This window comes from Lepidothrix coronata, unplaced genomic scaffold (genome assembly GCF_001604755.1).
Source record: "Lepidothrix coronata isolate B3197 unplaced genomic scaffold, Lepidothrix_coronata-1.0 Scaffold65, whole genome shotgun sequence".
Classification (NCBI taxonomy): Eukaryota; Metazoa; Chordata; class Aves; order Passeriformes; family Pipridae; genus Lepidothrix; species Lepidothrix coronata.
Genome location: NW_016690245.1, coordinates 1,160,713 through 1,172,959, shown reverse-complemented (window position 1 = coordinate 1,172,959; position 12,247 = coordinate 1,160,713). Strand labels below are relative to the sequence as shown.

Genomic DNA, 12,247 nt, shown 5'->3' with positions numbered 1-12,247 from the left:
ATCCATGGAAAAAGGTGGGCATCTTCAAAAAGTAGCTCAGTACACCTGAGATCTAACCGTGTTTAGAAAAAAGAAATTTTTCCCGTTAGTTATCGAAGAAATATTGGGCAACAGTGTATCAGCTGTGCTCTAGGTCAGTTAATGTCATTAACAAGGAGACTATCTGGGTATTACCTAGAGCAATATATTCCAAAAAATTGGAGATGTTTCCTCTGATGAATATGAACAGGAGAAAAACAATCAGACAGTACCAGCTCACATGGGGTGATGTGTGGGAATGCTTCTAGGTGAGCAAGGCTGGTGCAAAAGTACAGGTGTACTGTTGGTTCCCTTGATACAATGTAGTCAAGCCATTGTGTACACTGGAAAGACAAAGACAGAGCATGCTGAATTTTGTAATTATCCACTGAGAGAAAAAAGGAAATGAGGAAAAATTAATTGATGTCTGAATGGGATCAGATAAAGTATCTGATTTTAATTTTTACAAGGAGGATTACTGATTGCTGTTTTCTTTTATTGTATTAAAGTCAGCTTTTCTTAGATATTCAAATTACCATAAGTGTACCTCTGGTACACATCACAACTGTCCTCTTAGTTAATCTGATTTGTTCTGTGTGCTAGGGTTATGCTAAGGTTCGTTTACTGCTTTTTGTTTTACATGGATGATGAATTATAAATTATGGATGATGAAATCTAATTATGCCAGAGACACTTGTCTGTGTGTAAACATACGTGTACACAGAAAAGACAAGACAGCCTGGGAATTCACATGCTGAGTTCTGTGTATAAGCTCTGCATTACATTTGGTGAAAATGTTAATTAATTTTTTTAATTGCAGTTGTTATTTCTGTGCCTGCCAGCACTGTCAGTTGTTAGGGCTTTGGTGATCATAAACATAGGGGAAAAAATAGATTTGAGTCATGTTGGTTTTCAAATTACTGAGTTAATTATGTAGCGGCTGGATATTACAGCTGAACACCATATAAATGTTCAGTAGTTAGATCTAATGACCATGCATGCACTGAATACAATATTTCTGTATTTTATGAACAGTAATTTCTTTATAGGAATTGGAAAGTAAACTGCTATTAAGTTGAACTAGTATCAGATAGGACTCTGTTCTACCATGAACAGAACCAAAGGCAACGTATGACTTCTACCAAAACTTATTTCAGTGTCAAGTTAAGGATTACTTCTCATACTGTATTTTGAAGTTCAAATATGTTTCAACTTGAAATAATATGTTACTGCTGCACATAAACTAGTCTGTTTTTGTAGAGGCCCAAGAGGCAGGAATGCAATACTGTTAGTAAAGCAGAGACCTATACACCATTATCTGTTTTGTGCCAAGTGTTTTCATCTTCACAGATGTCATTTCAGTTAATTCTAGGGACAATGGTTCTATCATGCAGGGGTGGATAGGAAACCATGAGGAGTCATAAGTCATGAGAAGAGCAGAGATAAATGACCCCTCTTTAGGTGCAATCACAAAATGCAGTGGAACTAGATAGGTTTTAATTATTCAGGTTTCTGGCATAAATGTTTTTATTCCTTTTAAATCAAGTTACGTTAAACATAAGTCTATTTAATAGTCATGACTTGGTTAATGTAAAATCAAGCCCCAAAATTAATACTTAAATACCTGCTTTATTTTTACAGTAGTTTCTTCTTTTGTATCTGCTCACAGAAATGGATATAAGTTTTTGTACTGCTCGGCACGTGCTATTGGAATGGCAGGCATGACCAGAGGATACTTGCACTGGGTCAATGAACGAGGAACTGTGCTGCCTCAGGGGCCAGTGTTGCTGAGTCCAAGCAGCCTGTTCTCAGCTCTTCACAGGTAATGCAATTTTGCTTTTATGCAGAAAGAAACTGCAAGGTTGGTGGAGGCTGAATTCTCAGCTTTTTTAAATCGGAGTGCTTGAAATAATTTATGATTTTTTTTTCTTACATATTGGTGCAAAATTTCACTAAGAAGAAATTTTGTTAGAGAAAGACCAAAATTCAATAGATAGTTAATAGATGGTTTTCTTAGTTTATGTCTTAGATGTATATTGAGGCAAGTCTGTGTTCTCTCTTTGCCAATAGCTACTGCTTGATGACTTCATGTGTTTAATATTCATTCATTCATGGCTAGGTTTCGCGAACGAAGATTTGGGGGAGGGCTCTACCCACATTTGCTGCAAGTGCTCTGGTGGCTAAAGAGGCCAATGCAAGATAGACAAGTCCAGTTGCAAAAGGCACAGCAGAAAGAGTCCTTGGATGGTATCGGCAAGACACGATTCTTTCTGCGTTGTCTTTTCTCCTCGAGAGTGCTCCTGCGTGTGTTCTCAAAGGCATCAGCAGCATTATAGATGGTGTGTCTCCAGACCTCCCGATTGGAGGCCAGAGTAGACCAGTTATGATGATCAATATGGCCAAGGCTGAGATGTTGTTTCAGGGAGTCCTTGTATCTTCTCTTTTGGGCTCCTCTGTTGCGGCAGCCAGTGGCAAGTTCACCATAAAGCAAGATCTTAGGGAGGTGGTGGTCCTTCATCCTGGAGACGTGCCCTGCCCAGCGCAGCTGTGTTCTCAGCAACATGACCTCAATACTCGTAGACGTGACGGTTCGTGGGCAATTAGGGCAGAGTGACGCTCAGGACATCCACTATCTGCAGTATCAAGTATGGTTCTGATGTTCCAGCATGCGAGTGTCAATTTGGGTACACCTTTGAAGGCAGGTGTATGCCTTTGTCTCTTAATCTTTGTTTGACCACAATTAGAAGATGCCCGTTGGCCTGCGGTTAACCAACTGGGTGAGGGGTGGAGATTAGCTTTTGTTAGGCCACCTTTTCTGGGCCCCTCTCCGTGTGGAGCAAGCAGTGCTGTCCTTGAAAAAGGTTGCTTGGTCATTCAGGATGCTGCCGAAAGAGACTGTCATCTCTGGGGTCAGTCTCAGGCGACCAATATCCTGAACCACCCGTATGCAGGGTTGGGTCTGCGGCTTCCAGTGCACCTTTCACCTGCCATTTCGACCCTCACCTGTCGCTACAGGGCTTTACAAATGTGGGTATAACCTTCGAGCCTGTGCAATGGATTTTTTAGGTGAGACGCAGTATGCGCAGAACTGAACCCACCCTTTAATCCTAAGGTTCATCTGCCAGGGCCGAGCAAGCTTGGACGGTGGCAGTGAGGTCCTCAGGATGTAGGTTTGATTAGAGTGACCTTCTCTTAGATGGATTGCCTTACGGGGCTAAGCGAGCTCCATCTGCCCGGGTTTGGAATGAGAGTTGTCCTTCTCCTGGGATGACTGCCAGGAGGCTAGTGAGCCTATCCTGCCCATGAAGACATTTTAACTGACCCTTCAGTTTTGACCTTTCTGGCATGGGAGACCCTGCCGAAGGCATATACCTTCACCAGCATAGCTCACAACCTCATAGGGGGTGTTTAATGTGGTGTGTATTTAGCTATAGAAGAAATGTGGGCATTTTAATAGCAATCCTTCTTGTCTTGATCTGAAAGGTGTTCCAATTGACATAAATATATTTTTGTGTGAGATTATTTCTTAGTGGGTTTTGAAGAAATTCGTGTGAAAATGAAATGAACTTTTTACGTGCCTGACTGCACTGTGGAATTCTGTGTGGACAGTGTTAGCTTTTCTAGGTGTTGAATTGCAATAAGTGAATAAGAATAGCACAGATTATGAATATCGTACCTTCTTCCTAATTCAGTGAAGCATGTCAAGTGATTACTGAAAATATTTTAAGCTAAGTTAAAAGCTGCTGTGACAGGATATATTTCATTAGAATTTTTAATGGAAGGTTGTTCAGATGTTCTCCTGATTGAGTGACATGCTACAGGCAATCTTACCAGTCACGTTCTAAATATAAGAAACTGTGGAGGTATTACTGTGCACTTCTCAGACTGATTAAACAATAAATGCAGTGAAAAGGTAGTTACTGTTATCTTATGCTCCTCATATCTAGAAATACATTTAAAGTGATACTATTTTTGGTATCTTGTTTAGACTAAAGAATGCCCTTCTTTCAGTGTACACTGTTGTAACTGCTGTGGTGTGTGGACAATAAATTACTGCATTGTTATCCATAGATTTAATTCTTCTAGGTTTGAGATCAGGTGTATGCAAGGAAAGATAGTTTTATTTGTGTATTGCACATTCTCAAACTTTGATTTATACACGGATCTCCTGTTCCAAAGGGCTGTTTTACTCCTATGAACTTTCTATACTATTCACATCTTCCTTGACATATGTGTTGGTGCTAGGATCTGGGATTCTGAGCTTCTTAAGCGCTTTTGTGTCATGCTGGCATCTTCCTATGTTATGGGAACTCCAGACTCTGCCACCTGCTCAGTCTTCTTGCCAAGAGAAGCTGTTGTGAAAGGGCTTTTGCCCAGGAATGAGATAACTACTCTGTTCATTAATGAATTTTATATTCTGTAAGGAGAACTGAAGAGAAATAGAAGATTCCTTTATTCCTTAACTTTTGTTAATTAGCCCTGATGGAGGATCCTGACTGTAGAAGTATCTTAACAGGCTGAGTTGCTTCTAGCACATATGGTGATCGGAGTCCTTTTAAAAATAAAATTTAAAAAAAGGCGCTATACACAGCGAGGGCTAATGTAATCTCTGAATCATTCTGCAGTTCACAGGAGGCAGTTTATTTGATGACAGTTTATGCCTCAGAGGGCTTGATTTAGCTACTCCTTGTAATCCACCATCCTTGCTCAGTAACCATCTTTGCAATGTAGGTTTCAATAGAAGTTCCCTTGGATTTATTTACTGTGTCCATTATGTAAGCTTTGGAATGCTTGGGTTTTGTCTTCATGAGCACTCTGACTTCAAAAAGAAGTAAGAGAAGAGTGGGTGCTCTGTATCAGTATCCAGCTAGGCAAAAATATTGAATAAAGAAAATAAAATGTTTTGTTCTGTATTTCATGTGTACTTATTCAGCTTCCCTTTTTTATAATTTCAGGGAGGTCATAGAAAAGAAGCCAGAAAAATTTAAAGTGCAGTGTTTGACAGACATCAAAAATTTGTTTTATCCTAACACAGAACCCTTTTATGCTGCTTTTGGAAACAGACCTGCTGTAAGTAATAGCTGAATTTATTTCTATTGCAGAGAACAGAAAGGTTGCTGTTATTTCATGGTTCTGTTGCATTAGAGCCTAGAAGCTGTAAATGAGAGTTAAGAATATTTTATTAGGCCCCGTACTAAGGAAAATATAAAGGTTCTTCAAAAATACCACAATGTAGGATGCATGGAAGAACAGCAAAGTAACTATGTTAGATCTGCATAAATTGGCAGTTAATCTTGTGGTGAAACACTGATCTCCTTTAAATCCACACAAATACAGTGTCACCTGTGGACAGATAGAAAATATTTCAGATTAATATTGGTAGGACTTACACTTCAGACTCTGAGTACACTCAAAAGACCTTGGATGTCTCATTGAAGTCAAAAGTTTCTACTTTGTATGGAAAGTGATAAGTTTGACATGGAGAGGGGAAGATAGATCTCTGTCACTTATTTGGAGACTGTATCTTTGGGCCATAGATGGCTCTCACTCCTGCCCTAGGCCAAAGAATTATTTTATGCATCTAGAAAAGGAAACAGTCTCAGGAGCCAAGGCAGAGGTGGGGACCGTGGCATATCTTTATCCCTTCTTTAAAAGCATTATGTCAGAGGTGACAGGAGGTCCTCACTGTCCAATTGCTATATTAAATTGTTATATCATACACACTTTAACTTCTGTTATCAAGATACCTTTAAACATATGACTCTGAAATAAGTTTTTAAAAACTTTTATGATTTTGTATTATGGATGAATCTATTTCCAGTTCCATTTTTTGAACTTCAGGGAAATAAAATAGAATAATTATTTTCATTCATATTTGAATAAAATTTCAAGTAAAACACTAAGTTAATGTTTCTGAAGTAATTGCTGAGAATTCACTTCTCTGTTTGCTGCCAGTGTACAGGCTTCAGGTATGTGATGTGCCACTGGCTTTGTGAAAATCAGGATCATAGCTTTCTCAATTTTCTACTCTGCTTGTTTTGCTTTTGCTTTTTTTTTTTGTTTTGTTTTCCCAAGAACAAAGTCCGGGAAATTTTTGTACTCACAGGTCTTACAGGTGTAGACAGTGCATGGACTGCCAGATTGCTGAATTCTTGAAGTGACTGCTGTTCACTTTTGTTCAGTTAATTTTTTTGAACAGTCTTTACAATGTAGATATAAAAGTAATCTCTGTATCTTCATTAACATTCCAGTTTTTTTCACCACCTAGGCTTTTAAAACCATGATTTATATTAGCAAAATAGAAGATTATTTTTACTCTGATCTTCTGGGAGATATTTTCATCTTTGGTTTTGTCAAGCTTTTCTTCAGAACAGATCAAAACCTATTTATTGCTTTCCTTAGCGATCTGGACTTTTTAGAAGACATTCTTAATTCTTACTTCTCATTGTACTTCCCATAGTTGCATCTCCATTACCTGCTGGGGTTCACTGCTGCTATTTTGGCATATATTTCTCACTTTCCCTTCTTTTCCTCTTGCTCTGACATGGAGCATGGCACAAATCTGAACTCAGGAGCTAAGAGATGTTTCCAGGGATTTTAACGTAGACAAATTTGCTATGACTTCCTTTCGTGACCTTGTCCTTAAAAAACGATTCTTCTTTTATGTGTCAGTTATATTTTAACCTCTGTACATTAGATACACAGTACAATGCACTCAGGAAATTAAATACTCTCTGAGGAAAAAAAAGGTGCTTTTACACCAAATATCACTAGTTTTTTATTGAATGTTATTGTTATGTCAAAGGAAAGTTACTGAAAAAAATGACCATGATTTTGATTAATAGTTTAAACAGATCAATAGATTAAACTGAAGTGGCAAACTCTTTCCCTAGCAGCGAATTGTGAGTTAGATTTACCTCATTTGTAACATAATGGAGAATATCAGGTACACAAGAACTAAGTAAATTTAGTACCAATACTTTGTGAATATGTTCTTCTGTGTAATATATTCCAGCAAGAATAAACATTATAGTGCAAAGGTAGAATCATGATTTCTCTTTTTTTCTTTTCTTTTTAGGATGTTTATTCATACAAACAGGTGGGGGTTTCTTTAAACAGGATATTTACAGTTAACCCCAAAGGAGAACTTATACAGGAGCATGCAAAGACAAACATCTCATCGTAAGTAATCTCTTATCCCTAACATTTTATGGACTAAATTAATTTGCTGTGCTAATTTGAGACTCAAGTTGCCCAAAGATCCATTCAATTTTAGTAATGAAAGATTCCTTAGAATACTTCAAAGAAAACATAAAAAATTTGGAATAAAATACAGATTTTCCACTTTCCTTCAGTTAAGCTGACAAAAGGATTTTTTTTCTGTATTTAATATAATATATCCCATCTACTTTAATCATGTAAAAGAATTTTAAGTGTATGATTTAGTCTGCATAAAAATGAGACTCACTAGTTTGCTGAAGCCATCTGTCTTTTCATGGCCTTTTCAAATTTACTTTTTCTGGAGCTCCTATCTAGAAGAGCCAGAAAACAATATCTGAAGAGAGGGCCGAGTGCTTCCAGCAAGATGCTTAGGCACTGGTAGCACCTACCACTGGAAATGGCGTTTAGTAATGTCAAGAGTGTCCTTAACTGAAGGGGAGCCATATGGGTATAAAATAGGAATAATCAGTTGAGGAGGGAGCTGCTTGAGCGAAGCTAGACAGAAATGGAGATGCAGAATGTGGTGCTTGAGTATTTGATCAGATAATCTGGGTGTACAATGGCATCTGTTTCTTACCAGGTAAGTATAATTTGTTAGAATTAATGGATTAGAATGAATTTCTTATCTGAGCTGTGAATCATTTCTGGAAGCTGTTCACTAAAATTGAATTTAGTTTTATTCCTTTGAGGAGGGTGACTTGTCCACCTTGTCTGTTGGTAGTAGTCATGCCTTACTGGTTGGGGACTTAAAAAAGTTCAAAATAAGATGGTCTGAAATGGGTCTTTTTATTTGTTTGTTTTCCAGCTATGTCAGACTCTTTGAAGTGGTAGATCACATCTTCCCTTTGCTAAAAAGAAGCCATTCTTCAGACTTTCCTTGTTCTGACACCTACAGTCAGTTCACCTACTGGAGAGAACCTCTGCCGCCGTTTGAAACTCAGGATGTAAATCCAGCCTCGTCTTAACTGCATCTCCAAACCCTTGACCTCTGCTCAAAGAATGAGTTGGCTTGTATTGACAGGACAGCAGGTGGCTTTTGCTGTTGACAGTTCACCTGGAATCTGTGATGATGTGAGCATTGTATTCTTTTGCTGTGAGCACACTTAGAAATGCTTTTTCATATTTAGTCACGTTTCCAGACAAGAGGAGTCTTGCTGGGAATAGGAGTTGCATTTCTAGGTCTTCACCTGGCTCCTCAAATTGTGCCATGCACTTTCATTGTGTAAGGTCAAATAAAAGTGAACTGATGTTGGAGTTGCAGTTAAATGTGCCATAAGGTTGTAAGGTGGTTCCATGTCTGTTCTGCATCACTGAAGCGATCTTTCATCTCGTCAGAAACGCTTGCCAGGAAGGGAGCTGAAGGTCCTCACCGTTCCTGACATCGTCTGGTGACACGGACAGGGGTTGCAATCCATACATCAAAATTTTTCTCTCTGAAGGAGCAAATGATTCTTCCCGTTTCCCCTTGCTTGACCAACAAACTATTTATTTAAGAGTTAATTACTGGTCTAGATCCTCACTGATATACATCAGTATAGCTGTCAAAGCCAGTTGAGCCGTGTTGATTTATTCCAGCCTGTTTTGACATGGCGTATTTCTGAGGAAATAAATTATGTGTAGTCTAAATAGAAGATAAATGAAATAGGATGGCCAGATTCTGCCAGTCTTTTTTAATTTGAGAAGTATCATGCTTCAAGAGTAGCTATTTGGATCAAGGTAAGTGGGCAAGTGGAAGATACAGGCTATACTGTGCGTGGTGCTCACATTACTGAAATGGGTGATTTTCAGTAAAGGCATTTAACCCACACAATGTGCTGAGGTTCAAGATTGTTACTGAGCCAAGAACACTGAGGATTTTGTCAAAATGGAATAGTTTTATTTGAAACATTACTTTGACTAAAATGTGACTTTTGATGCCGGTGAATGATGCATCTCAGGTTTTTACTGTATGGATTTTTTTGCTTTGTCTTGTAGTGTAAAGAATGGATAATTTTAGTGCAATTTACTCTCCTTTAAGGTAATGAACTCTCCTCTTTCATATTTTTTTTCCTTATTTATCCAGACACAAGCTGTAGTTAGTTTTTTTTGCTACCTGCTTTTGACAGCCTTAAGACTTAAATATGCGTGCTAAAAGCAATACTGCAGATCAGTTGATGATGTTTTCCAAATGGTCTGCCTTTACACAATGTGGTAGTTCAAATGTGGACTTCAAGTGCTCACATGCCAAATGATTCTCAAATGTGCTTGTAGTTAGGAAAGTAACTTTTTTTTTTACTTCTAAAATATAGTGAAAAGTCTAATTGTTCTGAAACACTGAAAATGGCAGCATGGGATTCTATGTATATTGTATTTCAGTATGGCTAAACCCGTGGTTCACAAGCTGTGGTCTCTGCCAGCTTGTGATCTCTGAGACTGTGGTATGTTTTACAGCTGCTTTGTAGTTTTTTCAGTTAAGAGTTTAATAACAGGAAGGCAGAGTGGCCCAGGAGAAATTTTAAGATATGATTATGGTTGTTATCACCCAGAAGTTTTGGAATGGCTGCTCTGTATCACATTTCTTCTGTTACAACAGATTCTGGTTTTGCATGTCAAGAGTGATGGCAATGTAGATGGGATGGTAACTCTGTACGAGGGGTTTTCTAACTTTTAGTACTGCAGACTTTATCTGGTATGTCAGTGGGCCAATTTATGATTTTTCTCTGTGCCTTCAATAGTAATAAATATAAGTGCAATCCTTTACACAGCTGCAGTGTGCAGTGGTGAGCACTCCCTAGGTCTTCCTTTCACATGAACGCTTCTGCTTCAGGCAAGATGCATGTCCACTTTGGGGATACCAGGATTAGACAAAATGAGGAACAAATGCAGATTGATTGTTCTCTCTTGGAAGTTTGAAGAAAATGCAAATATCTTTTTACTTAAAGATGGAAGAAATGTGGGGTGGATTTTCTGAAAGACAGTCGATGGGGATTGCAGGTTACCAAACTGAGATAGTTGCGTCTCTAAATATAGCCACATGTTCCTTTAAGTGTCTAATAATATTTATAATTAATGATTGAATAAATGGATGTATGTCCTAGCTGCATCCTATTTAAATTCAGTTTTGGTAAAGGCCTATTTCAAACCATTTATTATGTAAAATAAACCTAACTAACCCTTCTCTTCAATTAGAGGCTGTCAGTTTTGTCGTATTTATCCTTAACAATAGCAAAGATCTATTTTCCTAAGATATTACACACAGCAACTCCCAACAGAAAATATGCTCCCTGAAAATTCTCCACAATTAAACGATGTGTTTATTTATAAATTAATAAATAGGTAATCCAAGGTTGTTTGTCACCATTTGTATTTCCAACCAAATGATAGTGTGAATAAGGGTCTGTTTTAATCTGTCAGACTGTAGCTGTGGTGAAGTGCTGGCACAGATAACCCTGAGATGCTGCAGAATCTGTCCCAGAGCTTTTCAAGACTTGGTTAAACGGGGTTATGGCTGACTTGATCTAGTGCTGGCAATCATCTGCTTCAAGGATGAAGTTGGACTGCATGACCTCCAGGGGTCTCTTCTGACCAACATTTCTGCGATTCTGTGACATTAAACGCCTTACCACTGACATACTGTGTACCCCTGTGTATCCGAAAGTTGAAATATAGCTGAACAGTGTCAGGAATGTGTGTTTGTAAAATGTTTATCAAATTTGCTCACAAAAAAGACACTTATGAAAATCAAGGGTTTGACCTGCTAGAAACATCAACCATACTTTTCCAGAAAGTATAAGACATTTTGATTTGGTAGCTGATTAATTTTAGCATAATATTTAAACTGCTTTGTTAATTCATATAGAAGAAAAAGGGATCGTTTAACGAATTCCTACTCTTTCTGTGAAAGAAAAAATACCAACCTTGTTTGCAGTGTAATGCTGGGTTTTATTACAGAAAGAATATGCTAACATAAGTATGCAGACACATTAAATCACACTATATTCAGTTCATGCAATACGCAGAAACTAGTATATGCAGCAGTTTATTTTCTTCAAGCTGATGGCCACACCACTCCAGCTGGGTCATGAGAGGAAAAGAATACCATACTTGTGGCATTAGTTACGTTGAAGATAAAATGTTACTGCTATAATTTGGGGAGGGAGGAGAAGGAGGGTATTGGGTATTTTTATTTATAGATATGGATTATTATTATTTCAAAGCCTATTTATATACAGTATTTACTCTGTATATGTATGTGCTACTGCAATGATGAAAATAATTTTGACACTTCATTTCGATCTGAATGCAACAAGGGTAGAAATATATATTGTAATAAAGGCAAATATAAATTTTTTTCCTGACTTTTCTATTTTTCTGTATCCTTTGACAATGGCAGAGTGCTTTTGAAGAACTACTGAAACCTGTAAAGTGTGGCTTTTGTAGCTCCAGTCTCTGTTGCCTGTTTCTTATTGGGGATATCCAGTGTAACTTGCACTATTTTTGCAGTTTGGCTACAATGTTTTACCCAGAGCCTTTTCAAATGCAAAGAGTTTGCTGAGAGAGATGGGATCAGGGTCTGGTCTAGCTGTTTTGGGATATGAGAGCAGCACTTTGAAACCAAAAGCAACCAGACAGGAACTAGAGCAAATTGGAGCTGCTGGGAATCCAACCCACCCCAGAATTTTTTTTAATCTTTGTTTCGTGTAATTCCTAGTGTGACCTAAGCAAAAACTAGCCATCTGTTTTGAATGGAGATGTCACTCATGGCAGTGAGACCAGATAGTCTATTTTTTTGTGTCTTTTTTTCTTTCTCCTCTTCTTTGACATTGGCCATTCTGCTGTGGAGAAACCAATACCCTTTTTTTTATCTCCTGTCCCTGAGAACACAGAGCTGCCTTTTTCCCCCACTGCCAGGTTTGCTGAGCAAACTGACTGCAGTGTAGTGATGCTGCCAGGCTTGTGTGTGCTGGTATGAAAACAAAGATGTTTGGGGTTGATAAGGCTCTGCGACATCTCAAGTTCTCTGTTAAAA

At 38.1% G+C, this 12,247-nt stretch overlaps 1 protein-coding gene across 6 annotated transcripts in view; it reads left to right on the top strand.

Annotated features, from left to right (window-relative positions):
• Positions 1-11,569, top strand: part of LPIN1 (lipin 1) — an 80,540-nt gene extending 68,971 nt beyond the window's left edge. For 5 of the 6 annotated variants that reach the window (XM_017818091.1, XM_017818090.1, XM_017818093.1 and 2 more), the window contains 4 exons: positions 1,688-1,840; positions 4,974-5,088; positions 7,097-7,200; positions 8,045-11,569. In XM_017818091.1, the coding sequence (XP_017673580.1) occupies positions 1,688-1,840; positions 4,974-5,088; positions 7,097-7,200; positions 8,045-8,204 (532 nt within the window). In that variant the 3' untranslated portion in view covers positions 8,205-11,569. Of the gene's footprint in view, positions 1-1,659; positions 1,841-4,973; positions 5,089-7,096; positions 7,201-8,044 lie in introns of those variants that run through there. The other variant, XM_017818095.1, reaches the window with a different exon arrangement.
• Positions 11,570-12,247: the final 678 nt, after the last annotated feature.